Below are 15943 nucleotides of genomic sequence, written 5' to 3'. Positions count from 1 at the left end.
AAGCTACAACAACACCATCAGAATCAATATGTCACTTCCTGATGAGCAGTGGGATATTGTTTATATCTTCCAGTAACACAGCCTTTTACCGGTACTTATATGACATCTTAGTCTGCATGCTATCTTTCTCGTGATCTTCAATACTGAATGTGATGCTGTCTTCATTAGCAACATGCTTTTATTGTGTTTATCAATGATGATCCATGGTAGTCCTGATCCGCCAGGACCGTCCTTTATTTCATTAAGGTATCAGATTTTGTTCACATGGATAAAGACACTTCCTAAAATGTCTAATTACACCCGATAACACCTGATCTTGTCAAAATGGTGGCAAGCTGTTTGATCTGTTTACATGTATTCGCCTAATGGTAAACTGACACCACAACCATTATCACTACTCACAGAAGAGTACAAAAATCTAATTATTACTGAGGCAAAATGAGGATACTGTTCCGTTTTATGAATGTGCATAAGTACATAAGAAAAGTTGACAAAATGCTAAATATCCGTGTCCTTTTTTTCCCAAATTATTAATGAGGCCAAATTAGAATATTGTTCTGTTTTATGAATCTGCATAAGAACAAAAGAAAAGTTGACAAAATGCTAAATATTTGTGTCTTTTTTTTTTCCAAAATATTATCCTGTCAGTGGACACCAGTAATGGGCTTCACACGTTGTACTCAGCGGGGAATCGAACCCGGGATTTGGTGTGAGGAGTGCTAGTTTCAACCACTAGGCTACACTACTTTACCTTGTAAAACATGGAAGAAAATAAGTTGAAATATGACATCGTAATTAGTAATGACATAGCTTCATTCAGTTACAGCAATGGTTGAATGAGTGAGTGAGTGAGTATGGTTTTACGCCGCTTTTAACAATATTTCAGCAATATCACGGCAGGGGACACCACAAATGGGCTTCACACATTGTACCCATGTCAGGAATTGAACTTGGGTCTTCGAGGTGATGAGCAAACGCTTTAACCACTAGGCTACCCGACTGCCCCCAGCAATGGTTGAACATGCATCTCTAGTCATGTAGTTCTAAACCAAAAGAGTATATCTGGCAGGGCTGAACGTCTGAGATTATGTATACCTCTGAAATATATAGACAATAATAACATGTTCAACAACCAGACAGATAGGAAACAAATACTGTTAAGAGTTAAACAGATATACAGTTGTATTAAAATTCATCTTTCAAATTCAAGATGAATATTATCAGAAAATTATCTATCCAAAAAGGAATTTCTTCAAGAGCCCATGACCTTGACCCTATGACTGGGCCATGATTGTGTCTTGCATAGCTTGCATGCTGTCATAGCTCATTTAGCCATTCCTTGAGCTCATTACGTGTGTGGAATGCTGTGCTACTATCAGAGCTCAGCCAAGCAAAAAGGACCCTGGTAATCACAAAAGGAACAAATATTTGCTACTGGTTATATAACACCAGTGAATCAGTGAGTGCACACAAACATGTTATCAATGACAGAAATTGATAAATTCCATTTTAGATGCAAAATTCCCTAAATTTTCCAAATATTTTCACTGTGTTGTTATTCCATCTTAATCTCAATCTCACTGTAATGACGATTAGAGATTCATATTATCATAAATAGTTTTGAAACTTAAACTGACAAGAATTATCAAACATGATAAACTCAGATCCAGTGGCCAGTGTTATTCAAAATAAAGTTTTCAGATCAATGCGTAAAACAAAAAGCTCATTTATATCTTGAAACATAATACCTGTTTTATCTTATCACAAAAATATAAGCTGGTGCACTTAGAGTTTATGAATATGAATTTCAGAGTGAGTGAGTGAGTTGGGTTTAACGCCACTTTTAACAGTATTCCAGTTATATCGCGGTGTGTCAGCTTAATGTGGGAGGAAAGCCCGAAGTGATGCAGGTCTCAGACGTTTACCACTTCGGTGAAACCCACGAGCACGGGTATGGTGCTGACAAACCTAGAAACATAATCGGGGCGAACCGGGATTCGAACCCACAATCATAGGTTTCTGGCGTGCCCAAGGGACGCAACTCTGCACAGCGAATCTTGGCGCCTTAGACGACTGGGCCACCCGTGCCCCCATGAATTTCAGAGGATAGGTTTGTTGAGTATGGGCAGCGATATTTCCCTGTCCCCCAATTGACAATCCTGCATCCCGAAACATTTGGGGTTTGTTATAACATGTATGTATCAATGTACATACCTTAGATGGCATATATTTATGGGATATGCAATTGAAACATGCTATGATCAAAGTTGTTCAAGTTTTATTTTCTATGTTTGAAATCATGAAATTTTCTTTTTATTCTCATCCCCAACTGACAAGCCTCTGAGTGAATCAAATACATCTGTTATTCACCAGTAGGCTAAGCATTCCAGGTGTAGCTCTATTGAAATGGCGATTACTCTTCTGGGTATTGTAACACTTTGTCCCGGCTTATCCTTGCTTGAAATCAACACTCCTTTGACACTGAAATGACTAGATGATGATGATGATGAGTATTCTTTGGTAGTTATATTGAGAGGCTACATTATTCAGCTTACAGTAGTGATAGAAGTTCTGAAAAGAGTTTCTTTGAAAGACACTGAAAGTAACTTTTATTACGCTCCAGAACCTCAGCACAAACTCCTGTTTTGGACTTGTGACAAGTCTTACTATTGACAAGTTTGCACAAGATACTTGACCTGCGAGACCTGGAACAGCCCCGAGCCTATCCCACAAACTGACTGATATATACAAGATATGTCAAGCGTACATCTTACACAAGTGTGATTGGCAGTTGATTGACACTGACACATTGCTACATGGTCAACCCTAATGTACTTTAGGTGTACTTCTGTCCATCATGGTCACCTCTCCATGCACCTGTGGAATCCAGGTTAGAATAGATCTTCAGTAACCCATGCTCACTGTAAAAGGCAACTATGTATGTCATAAGAAGCGACTAATGGGATCTGATGGTCAGGCTTGCTGACTTGGTTGACGCATGTCATTGTATCCCAATTATGTGGATCATTAAGCTCATGATGTCAGTCACTGGATTGTCTGGTCCAGACTCAATTACTTACAGACTGCAATCATGTAGCTTGAATATGGCTGAGTGCGGTGTTAAACAACTAACAAACAAGTGGGAGTAAAACTCTTTCAGCCTACACACTGAAGTCTTGTTAATCTGAATGGTAACCCAAAATCGTAATTGTGAGACAGATTAATGCCCTGTGTATAATGCATCCAACGTCCAGATTAACAGTGTCCTGAATAACAAGGTTTCACTTTATCTCATTCTGTTCACATCAGGTGATGTTTGTACATTGCCCCAATTTCACAATTTCCACTGTCACAGGAATCACAATCAACTTCCTAATATAACTATCACCACTTAATACACCCAACGTAAATTCATGATAAATACTGATTATTAAAAGAAACATTACCATGGTTACAGGAACCAAAACAAAAAAGTGTAAGTCCATCCATGTTTCTCCAACAAGAAAACCAAAATAAATGTAAAACAATGCATACCTTACAATATCTTAATCAATATTCATATCTAATTACTCCAGATACTTTGTAAGACTGTTCAAACATAAAAGTACATTACAACAATATTTACATAACACTTTGGCAAAACATAAACACAGTAATTACAGCCTGGGGTAATACTGTAAAAGTTGCTACTGTAGAGTAAACACTATAATCTGCCCACAAACAATGAACTGCTCAGGAACTGGAGAGTTCCCAGAAGGCAAAGTACACATGGAGGTTTTTCTACATGATGCTCAGACCACAATTTGTGCCCACTTTTAGAGACTGTTATCTATGACATCCATCATTTGAATACTCTGGGGAATTGCTTTATGACTCCTAATCATGCTTTATGAGACCAAGCTGATTAATTTGCATTAGCTAAAAAGATCAAGGCAAATTAAGGCCATTTGGGGATGAGTGTTAAGTTTGAGAGTAATTGGAAAAACTTGTTTGTCATTATGAAGACATTAAAAACCTTTAAAGCTGGATCCTTAAGGCTGAAGTTTATTCCAGAAATCATTGAAACAATAATAAAAACTTTCATACAATTATCAAATTGCTCATGAATGAAAAAGCTTTCATGTGTGTGTGTTTGGGGGTGGGGTAGGGGTGTGTGTGTGTGTGTGTGGGGGGGGTCTTTGGGTTGTATATAGGCAAACAAACAAAAATACAAAACTGCTAATGGTTTATTAATAAAAAGACAAACCTTGCTAATTTGAATCCTGCTAAGCTGGAAACTGTTTTGTTGTTGTTTAATACTGCACTCAGCAATATTCCATCTATATGACGGCGATCTGTAAATAATTGAGTCTGGGCCACACAATCCAGTGATTAATATCATGAGCATCGATCCACGCCATGGGATATGATGACATGCACCAACCAAGTCAGCAAGCCTGACCACCAGATCCAAGTTATCATCTCTTACCATGCTTACAACAAGCATAGTCCCTTTACGTCAAGCATGGGTTGCTGGAGACCTATTCTAACCCGGATCTTCACAGGTCATGCTCATGACCTTAGACACATGCATATATACCCATGTACATGACTTACATATGTATAAAGGAACATAACTTGTACCCATCATTTGTTAATACGGATGAGTTTATGGGAAAACACCACCGTCAGTATTAATAACATTTGACTGGAAACAGAACAGAACAATCTGGACCTCCTGTAGCCCTAACCACTACTGTAGGAAACAGCCTCATATAATAAAAGGGACAATGTGTTCTTGTTATGTTATGTTCAAATGGCCTGTGGCCTTGCAATTATGAATAAATCTTTGAAAAAATAGTGCCACTGTAGCTCACATGGATATGTAGTCAACAGACAGGCCATGACATGGCTCACTTTTATCATACACTGTTATCCAGATTCATTTGGAATAGTAAGCGTCAGTGAGTATGGTTTAAGCAATATTCCCGCAATATCACGGCAGGGGAAACCAGAAGTGGGCTTCACACACTGTACCCATGTCGGGAATCGAACCCAGGTCTTCGGCGTGACGAGCAAACGCTTTAACCACTAGGCTACCCGACCGCCCCTGGAATAGTAAGCTCAACAGTATCAGTGTATTGGTTTCATGATGAATGTGTGTATGTATGTTTGTGTCTACGTTACACAATTCATGCTGAAAGTCGTGTATAGCTTTGTTTCCCATGGTAGCTTTTCCTTAAAACTTTCATTACAGGTTTGAGAAGCATGTCAACCACCGTTCCCCAAGGATCCATCTAGTGAACAATAGAGGATCCATATTCATGGATCAAACATAAACACCTGAGCATGCATAGTCATTTTCAACCTTGTGACACTTGGGGAATATGAACACCAACAGGAAAATCACATGAGTATCAACTTGACGTTTATTCATATCAAGGGCCTCTAACAGTAATACTGGCCACAAGAACATGAATAATAAATGCGTTGCAACTGCAGGGGTCATTGAACATCGATCAGTAGTCACAACAGGCCCTTGGGAATTCATGCCTGACTGACCACAGTTGTTGACAAGCAGCCTTAAAGTGACCACAGTATGATACACATCAGTCTCAATACAATGGGCCATTTATCCCCTTTCTATACACTGTGCAGTGCCTCATTGACATCTCCATTTTGGTGGGTTCATTTATCTGTATATCAATAGGATTAGAATATAATACGTACAAATTATTCTGATGATGTGAAAGGTTGGCGTGAAGGAACCATTAGTCCTACTGATTGAACAGGATATCATACAACAACATTTTAATTGTCAATCACTGGATTGTCTGGTCCAGACTCAATTATTTACAGACTGCTGTCATATAGCTGGAATATTTCTGAGTGTGGCGTTAAACAACAAACAAACAACCAAACAAACAAACAAACAAACTTCTTTGAGAGGCATTTAGAAGTTGGAGTACTTAGTAAGGATAAGATATATGTAATGACCCCTCTATATAATAAAGAAGTTGTTCATCCATATATCTTATCCATACTTACAACATTATAGCACTGTTTGTTAGTTGTTTAACGCCGCACTCAGCAATATTCCAGCTGCATGACAGCAGTCTGTAAATAACCATGTCTCGACCAGACAATTCAGTGATTGACATCATGAGCAACAAGTTCCATCTTTTAACGTCTTTTGCTATGCATGTATGTATGTATGTATGTATGTATGTGGAAACCTATAAGGGTACTGATCTTTAAGTTTAAATTCAATTTAAACTGTATGAGAATCATGGTCCTTAAACCAATAATCAATACTTCATTTCACAATGCCTCTAAGAAACAGTTTACTTTTGAATCTTAAATAACAACCATGACAACAGCAGTCAAAGCTTCCCAAAAAGGTAACAGTAACTTATGTCCATGAAGCATGGAGACGGTGTTCACCTCTTATCCATGCAGAGAGTGTTGAGATAAGTCTACCACGGTGTATTGGCCTCTCATTGACCATGGTTCAGTGACCAGTCACACCTCATTGACTACAATGACCAGTGTCCTGTGATTCTGCTTGGTCAAGCAATCTGGTCAAACAGTGCAAGGCCAGATTGCCCATTCATTGCTTCAGGGAAACCAACTGCCCCATTGTATTATAGGTAATTACTTGTCTTAGTTTATTTCACTCCTGTCCGTTTGCAGGTCAAGGGGTCAGGTCATTCGGCTCAGAGAAACATGAGCGAAGATCAGAGGGGGTGATATTAGGCTTTTGTGACACTGGACAATCTAAATAACAAACTGTCCCCAACCCATAAACATGGTGCTTCAGGGTGACATGCAAGCTCTATGTATCACTGTCAAGATGTGAAATGGACAAGGTGTTATGTACATCTTCTCACAATGCTGAACAAGATCAAGGCAATTACTTGAGCATTAATTGTATGTTTTATTGGCCAGGTGATTGAAATGATGAGGCTATCACCATCACACAAGTCATCAGCTTCTGTAATGTTTTCAGCTGTTTGAAAGGAAATACTTTTATCTTTTGCATAATTGTTTCAAAGCCTAAATTCAATAGATTTCTCCTCATATCAACAAAATGGTGCTATCACTTCAAACAATGATCAAGTTGTTGCATGATGTACAGTCAGCACTATTCCAGCTATATCACGGCAAACTATGAATATACTACTCCAAAAAAGTTAAGCACCACCTGATTCTTTTATATTACTATATTTGATATGTCACGGACCACCCGATTCTTTCATACTACTATAGTTAGTGGCAGATCGGGAAAGAATCGGACAGTATCACAATCAACGTCCAAGAATCGTTTGATGACACATCATCACAGAACCTGACCAAACGATCCCCAATTGCACCATCTTCTTACAACCAACAAAGAAAACTAAGTTGGAATAATAAGCCCTTTCTTAGAAAGACATACTTTTATCTGAATCCAATTTATCAACCAACACGCACATCATGATATATAGCCGCCATAAATGACTTACACTGACAAGTTGTTATTGACATGTTACCACAACGAAATGTGTGCACATATGAAATGTACATCCTGTATCAGGAAGCAATTGAACTGATGACCTCAAATCAAACATACAATCATGTTCTCCTAACTTCAAGTTCAGCAGGTACGGCAGACCTCTTAATGCATGCTGGCAGTTCAAACGCAAATTGCGCATTCACTGTGCTCCTGTTTGCACACGCAGCCACCGCACATAGAAACTGGCATCTTATACCTATGCCCATATTGACATTTCTAATGCAGGATCAACGTCTTCTTTGCCCATGTTATTTACCTCTGTTCTTTGTGGGGGATACGATCAAGACATGCTCAAACACCGATCCCTCATGTACCCTTCACTCTGTACTTTCCTTTTTTACATTTGGTCATACCACCTCAAAACATTTGCTCGGAGTCTATGACATGGATGAATCTAAGAGCAAACTAATCAAAACAAATAAACATAAATAAAACGCTATAAATTTTTCAATCTGTTAATTTGTAATTTTGACTCCATAAACTACATAATTTAATACTAAAACAAATAAATTCATAAACTTTGACAATTTTCATCATTCTGAACTTCTATAACAAGTGAGATTTAACCGTTGCCTGTTGCAACTATAAGACAAAGTACAAAAAAAAAAAAAGCCTGGACCAGACAATCCAGTGAATGACATTATGAACATTGATCTACATAATTGGAATACAATGATGAGCATCAACCAAATCAGTGAGTCAGACCATCAACTTGGGTCTCTTATGACAAGTTTGGGTTGCTGAAGACCAATTCTAAGTTCTAACTAGGGCCTGCACTTGGAAGTGACATTTAGACCAAATTTAGGCATGACAAACTAAATGCTGTGACCTCTTTTAAAAGTTCTCGACAACCCTGAACCATTTAGGTCAAGGCATTTAATGATTCTCATTTTATCAATATTATTAATCCTTATTTGACAGGATCTTGGATTAAATTCAGTTGAGATAAATGTGATCACCATCATTCCACTACGACCTTCCAGTGAACTTTAAATCCACAAATTGCACATGCTCTCAATGTTCACTCAAACCTAATGATGCTGCTTGGTAATATGAAACAGATAAGTGCACCTAACAATATGACCCTATGTCCTTCGGACTCCTGACAACACTGAACATCACTAATGTTGTATTTGAATGGACAGGCAAAGACATGACACGTTACTATGGTAATTATCAAGCACATTTAAACATCCTTTCATAAAGACTTCCTCTCTGTACATTTGGAAACATAATTAGTCACTGTGGCAAATTAGTTTTATAATTATCATCATCATCAAGACTTGGCTGGCCTTTTACATAGATTATCCCTCAAGAAACCCCAATGTGTCACATTAATATCATATGGCTGAAATGAACAACAGTCACAATGAAATAGACATCTAGTACAACATAATAACAATGAAATAGACATCTTGTACAACATAATAACAATGAAGTAGATATCTTGTACAATGTTGTAACAATGAAATCGACATCTTGTATAATATTGTGACAATGAATAGACTATGTACAAGGACTAACAATGTCAAAACACAATGTATCAATTAACAACCTCAACACCCACATACATCTTTCAAACATGTAAAGGAGGAGCCACTGGGACAATGGTTAACATTGTAAGTTTTTCTATTAACATTGCGAAAATAGGATTGTCACCTGTTTGCTTGCGATAAATGATTATCAACAGGGATGATTATCAGCGCCCAAATCCCACTCTGCTGTCAGCATGGTCAGCATTGTTTGTTTAATCCCACAGACAGTGGTTGTTAATGGGTGCTGTTAATTATTCATCACTCCTTCATACTTATTGCATGAACAACAGAGGATTTAGGACAATCAGCTTCAGCTGTTTCACAGCTGGAAACATTACAGCTGTTTGTAGGCTGACTTCTTCACTGTTTAGGTTTCAACTAATTTTCCAATTTTAATACAATATTCATCGTAAGCATGGTAAGGATTTCATTATTTGTTTGTGACATTATATTCCTAAAAAATGAAGATGATTCTTCTAAAACACTGATTAAATTGAAATTCATCAGGGGAGGTAACTCTAAAACCAAGATGTACTGATCAGCTTGCAAATATAAAATGTCAGTTTTGTCATTTGGTTCACCCTTAACAAATTTAATGGAATAAATGACAGAACTCCTATGTTTTTATGTGAAGGTGTGAAAATGCTTTACGATATGTTTTCACAGTTATATTCTGTGAGAACAGCATTTTTCAAAGGCACTGGGTGCCGTTGTACAAAACAACCTCTATGTTAAGGTATGGGAGTTACGATCACCTTAGCGCTAAGATCGCTTTGTACAACGGCACCGAGGTCCTGTTTCCTACAACTAGTCAACCAAAAGATGCGTGCTGCTGTTAGGAAGTTCTACCATGCATATGGCAAAGCAACACTTTCACTCTGCTTATACCATTACCTTACTCCGAACATCAAATAATTCCTCACTTATGTTAACAAGATGCCTCCTCTCTACAACAATACACACAGTGGATAACCTTGTTTACCTACTAACACAACATACCACAGTGAGCAGTGCATTAATCACCTCCCAAACAAAGGTCTGATTAGATTTCACAATCCTGTAATCCAGGCTGCCTGGAATCCTGCCGTGACTTCTTCCCTACCTACACCTGCTGAACTGCTCCCGACAGAACCACGCAAATACACCTGTGCTCCCACCAGCATCCCTTGAAGGCAGCAAGGAGCAGGGAGACAGGTGTTAATTGGATCTAACGAGGGATGACCACTTTTGTTTTTCAGTCCAACTCAAAAAGGATATATTTATATGCAGCGTTAGAAATTGGCACTAGTCCTGTAGTCCTTACCACACTGCCCAATACTAAAGGTATCCTAAGGACTAGTAGAAATTAGCCCGTTTTAAGGGTTTTGCTATATGTTATCATAATAAGCACTAGTGGACAAAAACTGTCAGTTTCTAACCCTGATATGGTCAAGCAGGTTTGCAATACTAAAATCACACAGATTGGTTTCATGGAATCATTTGATTTGCGATCCGAATGAACCGTGGCACATAATGTAGACTGCAACATCTCATAATATGTTGAGACCTGTGAAGATCCGGGGTAGAATAGGTCTTCAGCAACCCATGCTTGCCGTAAATGGCAACTATGCATGTCGTAAGAGGGGACTAACGGGATCAGGTGGTCAGGCTCGCTCCCAATTGCGTGGATCGATGCTCATGTTGTCAACCACTGGATTGTCTGGTCCAGACTTGATTATTTACAGACCGCCGTCACATAGCTAGAATATTGCTGAGTGTGGCGTTAAACAACAAACAAACATAATATGGTTATGCCAACCAAATTTAACAGTGTGAGGCAGCAAGGGCCCAACTTATCTGTGGCACAGCATCCTTGCAGCTGGGACTGTGTGTGGTGGGCATATTGCACTATTTCAGACACCTTACACGCTAACTGTGCACTTGGCCAAGTTACATCATGGCTTGGGAATACTGTGCATCTCTTTTTTGAAAAAGGTTCCCAGCAACCTGTGCATGTCATAAGAGGAGACTACAGGGATAGGGCATTCAGGCCTGGTTGATACCATGTCATCGGTCCCCAAACTGGATCGATGCTCATGACGTCCATCTTCCTGAGGCAAGGGAGTTAACTGCGAGTTAAAAGTCCAGTTTCCTACACTGGAATTTTGTGGCCCGATTGTAATGCCACCTGTGGCTATTACAAGTTATGTCCCTTCTATGTTAGTCCTATTGACTAATCAGATTCCACATACCATAGTACTTGCATTGGCTTCAAACAAAATGGCTGTACCAAGTCAAAGCGATCTGATCGATAATCAAGATCAATATTGTGATAAAACGGGTTTTCACTTTCAAAGTGCATCAAATTACTGGAGCACCTTGATTAAAGATATGAAAAGATTTGAAAATATATGTTGATGCTGAGATGATGGTACACATGCTTTGCAAATCCTGAAATTACCGAAATCTGCATGGCAGTTTATAAACCAGATGTCGATTTTGATTCGAGTATTCATAGACTCGTTGTCGAGACAAAATATAACTCTGATATTCCAGCCTAGTTCGGCAAATGAGGAAACTGGACTTTTATCATCAGTTAACTCCCTTGCTTTGGGAAGATGACAATGTCAGTCCCTGGATTGTTTTGTCCAGAGCCAATTATTTACAGACTGATGTCATATAGCTTGAACATTATTGAGTGCGGCATTAAACAAAAAAACAAAAACAACCCACACCAACATTACCTTTGAGCATGATGAGTCCCCCACCCCCTTCCCACCATCCCCCACCCCCCTTCCCACCACCTCCCACCCCCCTTCCCACTGTACTCATCACTCTCACAAACTACTACCAAAATCATGCACTCCAAATTCACTTGTACACCACATACCATCACCCCTATCTGCCAATTTACATCCCTACTGGCTCAAGGCTAATCCCCCTCCTCCCCCCCCCCCCCCCTCCAGAGGATGGGGAGGAATGTACGCTGTTGTGAAGGATGCACACTCCAGTCTGCATGGGGCACTTGCTATACAGGATCATACAGACCTACGCTGAAACGTTCCTTGCAGTTAGGAGTTACTTGCACCATTGAGCCATGCATTCCACGGCAATAGTTCCGTTGTATGTAGCAGCATGGCATGGGCTGCTGGAAAGATGTTATGCACATGGTATGCTCTGCAGGGCATGAGGCATGCTATGCACAATAAACAGCTCCGTGGTAATATGGGACGTTATTACCAGACAGGGTCTGTCTGTGTGAAGATGACCCTGACATCTATAGTATATTAACCTTTGACCTTGGCAGGTCATGAATGGTTTGATCTTTCATTATAGATACTACTCTGGAATATTTTGATAGCTTTGACGTGCTTTGACATTCATTTGCAGTGTGGTGTGATTCCGGCAGTCTAGATAGATGATTTACTGTATACAATTCATGTCAGTTATATGAAAACGAAATTCCATTTTGGTATTTTCCTAAATATGATAATATTTGTAAATAAAGTTTGTAAATAATAAAATTATAAGAATTCCCATCTGAATTATTATCACATTATTAAACATTCCAATTTCCCTTTTGTCATCAAATTATCAAAATTGTATATCTCATCATACACATAACAGGATCAAATTAGGAAAATTCTAGGATACAAAGACCTTTCATGAAATACTAACAGTTCACAACACTGTTCAACAATTTCTCAATAATGTCAAATTTGTCAACTACAGTCCTACTAAGTTACAACTGTACAATATATATTGTAGACTGTGTTTATAAACACTGAAGTTAGCATCACCCTCTCAGCAAGAGAAATGAACATACAAGTGCTTATACTACTGTCAGCAGTCATATTCCCAGCTGTCACTGCCTTGCATGTGGTATGTATATCATGTATATTGCCATGAGTCATGCTTCTCGTTATTCAGCTGGCCCTATGAAAGATGTCACTTAAAGAGAATTGCCACTTTATTTCTGTCATAAAACCTGAATGTAGAAGGAAGGATAGGAAGGAAATTCCAGTGTCACTGACCTCATCATTATTACAAATTCAGTTCGAAACAAATGACTCAAATGACAAGATCTACACATGACTATTCTTTGACTTATTAACTTTGACTTATTATATATATATATATATATATCATCATCATCATCATCATCATCATCATCATCATCATCATCATTATTAGCTTTAAAAATCAAAAACATAATGAAATGGTTGTTATGATTGTGATGTCACTTTTATGATTAAAAGGGTGTATTGCTTTCCATAAAATTGTGACTGTCCAAACAAACAAATCACTACCAGACAAGCCTCCTGGTTGGCATAAATATATAGCAACTATTAGAGAAATCAAAAACACATAGCCCCTTAATCTGAAATTAACGCATGTTTTTGTTGAGGCTGTTGGGGTGTACACGGAAATCAGTCAATCACTGTCAGATATTGACACCACTTCCTACTTGTTGATAACACCAGTGAGTACAATACACGTGATGTATGTATGTTTGTATAGTATATATGTCGTTTATACACCAACAACTACTGGTTGGGGAATATAGGAACTGGAAAAGCGTGCAATGAGTTATTCCCTTCCTGCATTCAGTAGCATTCAATATCATCTGCTTAATAAACATAACAGAGGAACGCTTATGCAATGATGCGTGGTTGGTTGATTTATCATGATGATATACAGTTTGAAAAATATGACACATATCATGACTGTTATACCCCCTTGACTAAATATGGCGTGATCTGTCAAAATGTAAGTCACGTCTGTCATACTAATTTCAACTTCAGGATGTATTTAACATTATGTTCCGGGTCGATATGAGATGTCATCTGGCTTATGACCTAAATATGCCATATGACCGTGTGTTATGACATATATCAAGCAGATAGCAAACGCGGAACGCACGAATTAAAGGTAACACACAAATATGAGTTTCAAGTCCCAACCTGTTGCCAAGTGTCTTCAAGCGATGGCTGAGAGCTAAAGTAACCGGTGTCGTGGACAACTTGCAGCTCCCGGAAAATATTCCCACTTGGTAATACATCCATTTTTGCCCTATGGCTGAAACAGTAGCAACCGGCAAGTTTCGTCACCTCGACTCAGACATGAAGCAACAAGGATCAACACAACTCGCTGTCAACGCAGACTTACAGACTATACACTCTATCGTTAAACACTCGCCATTGCATACACGGTTGTGTGAACGTAGGAAACCAGCCAATGGAAAGCCCGTTTACAGATGAAAGGAATCTGAGGAATGTTCATTGACCAATAAGATAAATCGTCGCTTGTGGGAATCCTCGGCGCTGATTGGATGAGTATCGGTATTATTTTCCTTACATGGGATATATTATGATAATAGATTAATGTTACTATTTATAGACCACTATAACAGCCCGTGAGTTGATCCTGGTGACAGTCGCGCGAGGTGAGTCAGACTGAGAACGTCGGCTTGAGCGCAGTGGGAGCCTCACAGGCCTCTTGGCGAGAATTTCGCAATTTCTGATTCATAGGCTTATATTTCAAAACATTTTGGTCACGATTTTCTTGACTGATCGATGACATAAAACTGTTTATACGTGATCCCGTTACAGTGGTCAGGGCTTGTTGATTGGTGTCAATTTCAACAACACGTGCTATTTAGATGTAATGTTTATATCTGCCGATGTCAACACGGTCGAATCTGACAATATAATCACTCTGTAGGAAGTTAATTTGAATAATCCAATGGTTTCATTGATATAAATTATTCTCATCATGGTATATAATGTATGTATTCAAAGGATATTTAATTTCACAATCGACATGGTCTAAGGAATCATAGTAAAGCCTATCAATATTTATTATGGCTTCTATCATTATAATGTATTGTAAACAATGCGAAAACGATTTATCAACACGGAATAATGTAAATATACAGACTGGTGATAGATGCAATATCGTTGATGATACGTGTATCCAGAATTAAAATTCGTCTTAGTGTAGATAGTCAAATGTACACTTTAAACACGTGTTGTCAAATGGTCGTCACGTGAATTTTCATATAAATATCTGTTTACATTTTAGTTAGTTTAAATGGTCAAGACCGATACCGATACACTCGTGAAGATCCGGGTCAGAATAGACCTTCAGCAACCCATGCTTGCCGGAAAAGAGGACTATGCTTACCGTAAGAGGCGATTAAAGGGACGGGTGGTCAGGCTCGCTGTCCTGGTTGATGCATGTCATCGTATCCCAATTGCGTGGATCGATGCTCATGATGTCAATCACTGGACTGTCTGGTCAAGACTCGATTATTTACAGACCGCCGTCATATATCTGGAAAATTGCCGAGAAGCGGCGTAAACAACAAACAAACAACATGCATGTTACCGATATAACTAAATCTCAGGGAGCTTGTTTTGTGTGATTTCTTTGATGGGCATTACTTATAAGTTGACGGATGACAAAGTGGACACAATTTATGGAAAACCACTTCTTTAATACTGTGAATGGGACGTCTCGGTATAGATCGTTATTCCGTTGTCCTTGCTTGGCAACGGTATAAGGATCTGTACCGACACGCCCCCTTCACAGTATTAAAGAAGTTGTTGTCCATAAATTGTTTTTTGTGTTTGTATACAAAGTGGTATGTAAGCAAACCTTCACAGTAGGAAATAAGCATACTCAATAAAACCGAGGATCATAGAGGAAGTGAATGCTGTTTTGAGACGAAGTCAACAATATTCCAGACGTTACAGTGCGGTGACCATAGCCTTGCTCCAAGGCTGTACTGAATGCATGGTAAGTCCATGGGTGAACAATCGTTATAATAGGCAGGTCTAAATAAGCGCTCAGTACGGACGTCAGTCCGTCAGTCTTTTGTATAGGGACAACT

At 38.8% G+C, this 15943-nt stretch overlaps 1 protein-coding gene across 1 annotated transcript in view; it reads right to left on the bottom strand.

Moving 5' to 3' along the window:
* The window catches only part of LOC139465686 (Krueppel-like factor 6), a 38336-nt gene extending 24089 nt beyond the window's left edge, over window positions 1-14247 (bottom strand). The window contains exon 1 of the mRNA XM_071247467.1: window positions 14013-14247. Coding sequence (XP_071103568.1) covers window positions 14013-14114 — 102 coding nt within the window. The 5' untranslated portion in view covers window positions 14115-14247. The remainder of the gene's footprint in view (window positions 1-14012) is intronic.
* Window positions 14248-15943: the final 1696 nt, after the last annotated feature.

This window comes from Haliotis cracherodii, unplaced genomic scaffold (assembly GCF_022045235.1).
Source record: "Haliotis cracherodii isolate W230 unplaced genomic scaffold, xgHalCrac1.p SCAF_18, whole genome shotgun sequence".
Classification (NCBI taxonomy): Eukaryota; Metazoa; Mollusca; class Gastropoda; order Lepetellida; family Haliotidae; genus Haliotis; species Haliotis cracherodii.
This window is presented reverse-complemented; position numbering and strand designations above follow the sequence as displayed.